This window comes from Rhinopithecus roxellana, chromosome 19, assembly GCF_007565055.1.
Source record: "Rhinopithecus roxellana isolate Shanxi Qingling chromosome 19, ASM756505v1, whole genome shotgun sequence".
Classification (NCBI taxonomy): domain Eukaryota; kingdom Metazoa; phylum Chordata; class Mammalia; order Primates; family Cercopithecidae; genus Rhinopithecus; species Rhinopithecus roxellana.
The window spans coordinates 77,522,513-77,532,644 of NC_044567.1; the positions used below are offsets into that span (position 1 = coordinate 77,522,513).

Genomic DNA, 10,132 nt, shown 5'->3' on the forward strand with positions numbered 1-10,132 from the left:
CCAGTAAGGAGGACATCTCACAGGTTGAGCAGCATCTCCTCAGAGACTCCGCAAGAGCACAATCATTTGCACACTTGAACAGGGACTGAAAAAAGCAGTGAGACGAAGCCGAGGCCCTGCCAGGCAGGACACCAGGAAGCAGACCCTGATGCGCAGTGAGGCCCTGGACAGGCGGCCACAGGCTGAAGGGAGGGCCTGGAGGAAAGGGCTGCTGCTGGCCAATTCTTCAGACGTTCTGTGCTTTGGAGGTTTAATATTAAGGAAGATGTCAGTTCCAAAGATCACGCGCTTCAAACACCTACTACGTATGCTGACTCCTGTCCCTTCTCTGCTACTAAGCCCCATGGTGATTCCATAAACCTCACGACTGAGGAAGTGAAGTGGATTCTGGAATCACTTCTGGGATTAGGTTCTTAACCACAGATGGGCTTTCCGAGATTCACAATGCTCCTAGAAACTGTGAGCCAAATGGTGTATGTGGAAGCATTTTCAGAAAGAAGGACCCAGTGCTCTCAGGTTCCCGAAGGGATCCTTTCTGAAAAAAAGGGGTAAGGGTCCATTTTTCCACCCTTTTTCTCCCAAATGAAGTGCTTTTGGCTTGTATTCTTCCTTACTTTTAAAACCAAATGACAGCCAATTACACATCAACATATAATTTAACACCCTCACAGGAAGAAGCAAAACATTTTATAACAGACTCTCACAGAAAAAAAAAAAGTACTTTAGAAATATAAGTGAAATATAATACCATCACATTCCTAAAGCAGAGGATTTTTTTTTCACTCAGTCTAGAGAAGCACAGCTTTCCAGAAACACGTCCATCCTCTGATCGGCCAGAGTTTATGAACTTGAAACTAGGCCATGAGGGCTGCAGGAATAGCAGTGAATGTGGACGCCTATGTGGCAAGCACATCAGGGACTGGCCTGGTTGCCACCCCTGGTGCCTAAGACCCCCTTTGCAATAGAGTCCCTGCACCTCTGTGCCTACATGGGTCTGTTTCTAGAAAGGGCTCCTTGCACAAACACATCTGCCCGAGGTTGCTCTGCCACACTGCCTTTTTATTAGAACTCATTTTCAAGACTGCTTCTGCCTCAGGTGCTTCATGTTCTAGGCAGCTGGTACTGCAACTCTGTCGTCATGAGCTGGATTTACTGTGCTCAGCTAATGCGTGGGGGTGGGGTGGGGACAGCAGGACCAGGAATTGAATCTGACTAGATCAGGACTCCAGCAATTCAAATTGGGGAAGTCTGTAAGACTTTCCCTGTCAGGAAAGCCTCTTAACTACTCCTGGTCTGGGGTCTCTCAGGCTCACGAACTGTGCCTTTATGTCCAAGAATGTGATGAAAAGACAGGTTTCCTCATGGTTTCACATGGGATCAAACAAGACTCAGAAGTTACAGGGTATGAAATGCTATGTGGAGAGTTGATAAATACCACACTCACCAGAAAATATAAATCCACAGATTGCCGAATCCAAACATATTTTAACAAATAGAAAAATGAAAGGAAAATAGCACAGACACAGGTTAGATTGCATATAGCTGGTAAAATTCTCCAATTATTAAAATAGAAACATTTCATTAAGTAACTTGCATAAATCAGAATAATCTAAGTAAAAGAATATTCTCAAATGTATAACCCAGCTTTCCAATCTGCTATTACCACAAGCATGAATATAAGCATTAGGTCAGTACCAGAACCAAGCAAAAGTCTAAGAGCCAGTATCTTATATTTAGACCCCGTGGAGGTAGCTCCTTGTGACATTTTCGTGTCATCACACTGTTGATTCTATGCAAAGGGCTAAAGATGTGAGAAGCGGCCTCTAGTCAACATTTTTAATATGGTAAAAACAATAATATAATTTAAATTTATAGTCAGAGCAGTCATTTTTAGGTAGAGTAGGATGTAAAAGTTCCAGCTTATCTAGTCTACGCATTTAAGAGGGAAAAAAATTAAGCTTCATGAATTCCCTCACAATTTTGGAATATTTACTAAATCAGACAAACCCTAGGCAGCAGATACGCTATCTACAAAGAGAGGGATTTACAAGGCAAGTCAACTTTGTATTATTTAGGGAAAATGCTTCTCAAAACACTTTAGGAGCACCCTCTGTGCTACAAAATCAATCATCTAATTATAAGTAATTCTGACTTTGTGATTAAAGCAGGTAGATTCAGCCTGCTCCACATATTGCTGTTTATGACCGGAAGGATCTTAACGATTCCATTCGAGGATCATTTTATTGCTCGGATGAGTCTGCCCTGCTTGTCTGAGTCAGTGATGCTTTCTGGGTAATCAATTCCATGTGTACCACCACCAGCACTGAGGTCAAAGACACTGTCACAGCTGAGCTGGGTTGAGAACTCACAGGCTGCTGGGGATGAGACTAGGAAACCATTCCCTGAAACGCTTTGGTCCAGGAGCACTTACACAGAAGCTCACTCAACATCCAGGGGCCACTACACATCAAACCTGCTTCTCAAAGGCTGGAGGGAGAGGCTGGTGCCCCAGGATTGATTTAGTAAATTCATATATAGCCCCTTACCCTTCTTTGCCAATTTCTCCAACCTTCAGGGCTTCAACAAGAGGCTCTTTACCTAGTTTGGTCAAATTCATTTTGGTCTCGAGAGTCATCAGAAAGGACCCATTGTAGGACATTTCCAAATCAATCCAGAGTCCTGGAGAAATGGTGAAAAAACAGAAGGTTTTTTTCCCCCAAAAAAACACATGACTATAAATGACAGTATAAAAACTTACATTTAAAAATATCTAAGTAGGCACCATATTGAAAGTCCATGTATCGTCTGTCTACTAATCTAGGTGAGAAGAGGACTGAGTGTGCGCTATGCCATCGACACACACGAGAAAAGGTCATGGAATAGATCGAGCCCCTGGTAAACAGCCAGTATCTCAGGACCCATTAACACGGTCCTGGGGAATTCAGTGCACAAGTCAGCACTGGAAGGGTCCCATGCTCTGGCTTCTAAAATCTCCTTGTATTTAGTAAGATATATGCCCAGCAGAAGAAAATGGCTTGACCCAGGGCAAAGCCAGGACAAGGCATGCTGATGCCCAGCCAGTTATGAGGCAGAAGGGAAGTGCTAAGACTTCACTGTAAGCTGGGTTATTCTTTAAAAACACATATAAGAACCACTCTTTCTTAAAATTCTCCAGTATTGGGAGTGGGACATAGAAATTGGCTCAGATTTAACAGGAAGAGTGACAAATGGGAACCAAAGAATTAACTTTCAATTCCCAGGATTATCCAGATACAATTGGGTAATCACTTTGTACCTTAAGCTAAAAATCAGCTCCTTAGGAAAGATATTACGCCAATGAGATCATATCTAAAAGGCTTGTAGCTTCATGGAATTTTACTGGGATGGCCGCTGATCAACGGTTTAAAATGCAAACAGGGTTTATCTCATGACCCTCTTCTACTTGAGGATTCTATGATTTGTCAAGTATTTTTCTGTGATTTTTCAGACTCAGGGCTCCAGAAGACCTCATGGACTTTCTATCAAAATGTGATCCTTTAAGTGGGTGTTTAAATGTTAATAAACTTTTATAGATCCTCACATGACAAATGACAACATCTAAAAGGAAATTAATCTAAAACCACTGTTCACATACAGTGTTGTTTTCAAGCTATTACAGTAAACAGCCCATCCCCTACACAGCCACCACTTCAGATAAAAGCACTGCTTAACCCCAACCAGCACTAATGGCATCATTCCTCACTAAAGGCAGGATGATTTCCATTTTGTGTTCAACAAATTCTTTTTACCATAATTGAAGGTAATTATTTTCCATGAATGACCTGGTTTAATTAAGTGATATGGAGATCAACTGTGATTATCTTCTTTGCAGCAACACTCACAAAACTGCTGTATTTCTTGTTTACATTAAGCAGTTAAAAAGAATTAATTAGCTTGCTCTTCAAAGGTACTATTACTGGAAATAAAGGGTATATCTGCTTTAATAAAGAAATTCAGTTTTTAAGCACTTCAGGAGAAAGGGGATTACAGCAAAAGGCTAATATTAATAGATTTAAACTCAATGTAAAAAAAACAAGATATTTATTGTTGTACAGTATTTCCAGCTTTGAGAATTAATAGATTCAAACTACCTAGTTACTATATACATCCAAACATAATAGTTTCTTTTGAAAATTCTAGTCAAGTTTCCAATAAATATTAATAGTATGCGTTGCCTTTGCAAACTGACATATTAAAGACAACAGAATTACACTTCTTACAAAATGGAAAGTTTTGCTAGTCTGTTTTTTAAATGAAGAAATATGGATTTAGGCTTAGTAAACTGCTGGCTCATGCCTCAGTCACAGGGACATTCCACCCAATGATGTGTGGTCCAGTGTCCCTGCCAGGAGCTGGGGGACTGGAGGAAGGCCCAGGGAAGAGCAAGGAGCCCAGTCACATAGATTGGGGCTTACGTTTCACTGGAAGTTTCCTCACTTCTGTGGCATCAGTCCCCTCGTCTGCACCAAGGAGACCTATACTGCCTCTTCCAGGGAGGGCTGTGTACACCCTGGCACCTGGCACAGTCTGACCAGGTAGCCTCCCTTTTTCTGCCTTCACCAGCCCACCCTTACTTCTTGCTCCAGTCTCCCTTGCTGCTGTTGCCAGGGAAGAGACTGTACTGGGCAGCCACGGAGCCTGATATTTGAGGATGAGACTTGGGCATCTGACTGAGCCTCTGCCTGGGGGAGTGGTCTGTTTTAAACACTGAATATGCCTCATGAGACCCACCCACAGGGCCCTGCTCAGCCCTGGCACTCATAAAAATATGAAGAAGTCAGGAATGCTTTAAGAACTTTTTTCTTCCCCCAGATGGGGTCTCACTCTCACCCAGGCTGGGTGCGTACCACCTGGTAAGATCTTGGCTCACTGCAACCTCCGCCTCCCAGGCTCAAGTGATCCTCCCACCACAGCCTCCTGAGTAGCTGGGACCACAGGGATGCGCCACCATGCCTGGCTAATATATATATATATATATTTTTTTTTATTTTTGGTAGAGATGGCGTTTTGCCACATTGCCCAGGCTGATTTCAAACTCCTGAGCTCAAGTGATCCGCCTGCCTTGGCCTCCCAAAGTGCTGGGATTACTTTGGGAGGTGTGAGCCACTGCACCTGGCCTGGGAATGGTTTAAGAACTTTTAAAAGCAGACATGAATGGTAAATAAATATTCCAACAAATGACTAATATGAGGTGCTTGCATTCCGGTGAGGGTAAGAAGACTATTTTAGCATTAAGTGTAAGAAAAATTTGCTTTTGTAACAATGATTCAGCAGGCAGAACTTGACCTGAAAACCTGGAGACATGGGCAACTCCCAAAACTTGGAGCAAAGACCAACTGGTTATGTGACGGGTGAGTCAGGAGGCCCCTGCCTTGCAAGACTGAAAGATGAAATTAACAGTTACTAGAAAGGTTGTCTCCCCCTGGGGACTAACATAGCAACAATGAGCACACGGGGACACACTCGACCCCATGAGCAGCATCTCCCACTGTAACCCAGCTAAATGCTACTTAATCTAGAGCAATGCAGTTACACAGCCCTTTATTTTGTACTCTTGACAAATGGTAAGACTTAGCTATAGGCATTTCACTGAAAATACTTTCTATAACCATGTGCCCTGGCTGGTGCTCAAGAACAAAACCAGAAATTGAGGAGCGGGACAATTTTTGATGCCTTTAAATAGGAGTAAGGCAGGCAGTCCTGAGAGGTTCTCTGGGAAAGGGGGCGGGAGGCACGCATACGAAGGGTCTCTTCCACATCATGTTGAGAGGTTGTCCAGTGGTAACCAGTGGCACCCAATTATTAACGGGCCCCTATAAAACTGGCACTTCAGGCTGGGTACAATGGCTCCCGCCTGTAATCCCAGCACTTTGGGAGGCTGAGACAGGCGCATCACCTGAGGCCAGGAGTTCAAGACCAGCCTGGCCATAATGGTGAAACCTGTCTCTACTAAAACTACACAAATTAGCTAGGCATGGTGGTGCGCACCTATAGTCCCAGCTGCTAGGGACGCTGAGGCACGAGAATGGCTTGAGCCTGGGAGGTGGAGGTGCAGTGAGCCACAATCGCTGTACTGCACTCTAGCCTCTGTCCCATAAGAAGAAAAACAAAACAAAACAAAAAAAACCCTGGCACTTCATGCAGCAACACGAGTGATAATGAAATAAGACTTAGTCTGTGTACAAGGACCTGGAAGGAGCTCAGATGCTGTTTTTCCACTCTTCAGTTTCATGGGGGCAGGATCAATTACCACCACCACCACTACGCAGAGACACTGTGGCAAAAATTACAGCTTATTCCGCCAAAAAGCATGTATGCATTCTTAATGTACGATATCAGAGCCAAAAGCACTGAGATGAACCCCTGCCCTCAGGAAGTGTATGTCTGAAGGAAAATCAAAGTGGCCTAGGCCAGCTGGTGCAGCTCAGACCATGATGCCAGATGATATCATAAAATGCCTTTGCATTCGTCCCCACAGACAAGCAGCGGCCACAACTACAAGACGCTCTTCTGCCCTCGGCCTGGTTTTCTAGTTAACAGACCCCATGGCCTCAGTCCTCCTATGGCCAGGTGAATCTAATAATCTGACACAGCTGTTCACTGTTTTATTACTATTTAGGCATCTGTCTCACTGGAGTAGGCTTGACAGGGCACCTGCTGCTTGGGAGTAGTTAAGGGAACCAAAACCCTGCACACTTGAGCTTGGTCCTCACATTATTTTTTTTTTTTTTTTTTTTTTTTTGAGACGGAGTCTCGCTGTGTTACCCAGGTTGGAGTGCAGTGGCGCGATCTTGGCTCACTGCAAGCTCCGCCTCCCAGGTTCACGCCATTCTCCTGCCTCAGCCTCCAAGTAGCTGGGACTACAGGCGCGCACCACCACGCCCGGCTAATTTTTTGTATTTTTAGTAGAGACGGGGTTTCACCGTGTTAGCCAGGATGGTCTCGATCTCCTGACCTCGTGATCCGCCCGCCTCGGCCTCCCAAAGTGCTGGGATTACAGGCTTGAGCCACCGCGCCCGGCCAAGTCCTCACATTATTTTCTCCTCCATTTCCTTCTACCTGTAACTATAAATAGCTGATTTCACTATGAAAGTCAATATTTGGCATCCAAAGAACAAAACTTCTTAAAATGGAACATTTGATAACATATTATCAAGAACAGATGTTGGAGTTATTCAGCTCTGGGAAGAACACACCAGTGACTGTTGTGCTCCTGGCAAAGAGACTAGTGCCATATCGCTCATTCAGATACTACAGAAAATTAGCAGTTCCTTGTGTGTGGATGTGTCTTTGATGACATACATCATTTTTAGCTTTATCTACCTGTAACTGTCCTCTGAAATAGAGCTCCACCCCTTCAAGGTTGACAAGCTGCAAATCAGGGTCCCCTGTCCCCTACCCGACCCATGTTCCACAAGAGGTATGATTTCCCCTTCCCACACTAAGCCCTTCCCACACTAAGTGTTTTTCTTCCCACAGCACGAGCTGGTCGGAGCCACCCTATCAGCCCCATGCACTAGAGTATAGCCCTGCCTTGGTGCTCAGGCCCAGGCAGCCCTAGTGGCTGTAGCTGCCCTCTAATGTCGCTCTTGAAGCAAGTGTGGCAGGAGGAGTGGGCACATCATGACTGGCTCTGGCTCCAGTTTTCTGTTATTACTCAGGTGGCAAAGTAGCATCAGTCCCAACACTGGATGTGAAGGCACCAGGCACGTAGGCAGTGGATCCTAGTAGGATCCAGTCTGGAACACTGGACGTGAAGGCACCGGGCACAGAGGTTAAGGTCTGGAACATCAGTCCAGATGACTAAGGGCAACTCTGGAGACAGATAAGGTTTCTATTTCTGTGGGACATGGTAATATTTCCATAGAATCTGAGATATTCAGTCTAAATTTGGGCTGTTATTTGGGTATCCTGAAACAAGGCAAAACCCAATAGGGTCCTCTGTCTATGTAGACACTCAGTGGCTATTTTCAGTTTTAGATTCATGCTGCAAACATCCCGAAGACTAAATGAATTCATCTAAGCCTGAGGGGTTGTGGTCTGCATCCTTGGCTCATTCTGACCCTGCTGACACACCTGTGGGCACCTGTTCTGAAACCGCTGGTCTCAGGCACAGAAGATAAAAACCTACTGACAGAAGCAGCCCCCACCCACCCAGCCTCTTCAGGATGATTTTATTAATACTAACAAAGTGGCCGGAGGGCAGCAGCTAATGCTGATGCTTACTATGTGCCACGTGCTCCAAGTGCTTTACATGTAACACTGCATCTCTACCACACCCGAACGAGGCGGGCAGCACTGCCACCAGCACTTGAAAGATGAGGAAACTGAGGTATAGAGTGGTTAGTGGCTTCCCCACAGTTGTACCGCTGAATGGTATACAAGCAGGACCCAAAACACAGGTGACCTGGCTGTAGAGCCAGTGCTCATGGACAGCCTTTGACCGGGCCTAGACTCCATGGAACAGGCTGGAAGTGTGAGGCTGCTGCTGAACTGGGCAAGTCACACCTCTCTGGGCTTTGGCTCATACAAACATGATAGGGTGGAGTGAGGCAAAGCTGACTGCCCTTTCAAGTCTGCCCAGTTCTTCAAGGGTTTTGAAAATGAGCCATGTTTTCTAAATTTTTAGCCGTAAAAAAAAAGATTTGGAGAGCATACCCCAAACATGTACTGAAAAGGCAACCCTGGTTCTCTCTGAATGGCGGGATGACGGGTAATATTTTCCTTTGACCTTTCCTGAATATTTCCATTTTTCCCACAATGAGTATCTGTTGAATGAATGAACAAACATTACCCTAAGGGAGTTAATAAAATAACTGGAAAGAGTTTGGCTCAGTGGCAGGCCCTGGAGGCGGCAGCCCAGGGTAGGGATGAAGGCTGGGTAGAGGAGGCCAGTCTGGTGGGGGAAGGGTAACATACACAGGTTTCTGGTCTTTGCTGTGTGGCCTAAAGGAAAGAAAGGAAATCCATATATATCCCGAAGGTAGAGGGGCTAGTTCCAGGGTGTGTGTGGAGTGAGGAGGCGTCAGAGCTGAGGCAGGAGGAGCACAGTCAGTTTCTAAGGGACAGAGCTTGTCTATCGTCCAGCCATCTGCCTTTAGTGGGAAGTGAGGCTGCTCTGGAAAAGGTGGTCATTTAAACTCATTCACTTCACTTGAGACAGGTTGTGTGTGTTGAAACAGGGACAAGCCAACATGGCCATCGTGTGCTATTTCATTCAGAAGAACCACAGACTTTACTTCTCACAGCAGCAAGGCCATGAAAGCTAAGAATGCTGGTTTTTTGTGTGTTTTGTTTTGTTTTGTTTTTCCTGTTTATCCTAGTAGGATCTGCCAGCTTTGATCTGTAGGATGGTCAGCTGGATACCATGGCCACCTCCATGCTAAACGCCCTAATAGCAGCATCCAAGCAGCCATGATAATAACAATTCTTAGTTGGTACTCAGAGAGCTCCTCCTTGCTCCAGATGCTGTTCTAGTGCCTTTTTTGTATTGACTCATTTAATCCTCACGACAAGGTTATGGAGTAGGTGCTGTAAGAATCCCTATTTGAGCCCGACGCAGTGGCTCATGCCTGTAATCCCAGCACTTTGAAAGGCTGAGGTGGGTGGATCAGCTGAGGTCAGGAGTTCAAGACCAGCCTAGCCAACCAGGAGAAACCCCCTCTCTACTAAAAATATAAAAATTAGCCAGTCATGGTGGTAGGTGCCTGTAATCCCAGCTACTTGGGAGGCTGAGACAGGAGAATCGCTTGAACCCAGGAGATGGAGGTTGCAGTGAGTCGAGATCGTGCCATTGCACTCCAGCCTGGACAAGAGTGAAACCCCATCTCAAAAAGAAAAAAAAAAGAATCCCTGTTTGAGAGATGAGGAAGTGAAGAGGTTCCGGGGCTTGCTTGAGGCCATGGTGCTGTGGACCAGGCAGTCAGGGGTCCAGAGCTGGTGCTCAAAACCAGTGCTGCCTCTTGCCTCAAGAAGAGCATCCCTAGGACGGGATAATCCAACCAGCTGTGGCCAAAATATCCCTTCTGAGCATGTGCCTCCAACAAACAAGCACAAGCCAGGAAATATTTTTAAAAAGAGCGTGAGGGGATCC

General features: G+C 45.4%; 1 protein-coding gene across 3 annotated transcripts in view; it reads right to left on the reverse strand.

Annotated features, from left to right (window-relative positions):
* TEX2 (testis expressed 2) overlaps positions 1-10,132 on the reverse strand; it is a 116,393-nt gene that overhangs the window by 10,799 nt on the left and 95,462 nt on the right. For 2 of the 3 annotated variants that reach the window (XM_030923048.1, XM_030923047.1), the window contains exon 8: positions 2,547-2,679. The exons of the other annotated variant lie outside the window; for it this stretch is intronic. In XM_030923048.1, coding sequence (XP_030778908.1) covers positions 2,547-2,679 — 133 coding nt within the window. The remainder of the gene's footprint in view (positions 1-2,546; positions 2,680-10,132) is intronic. 3 annotated transcript variants of the gene reach the window in all.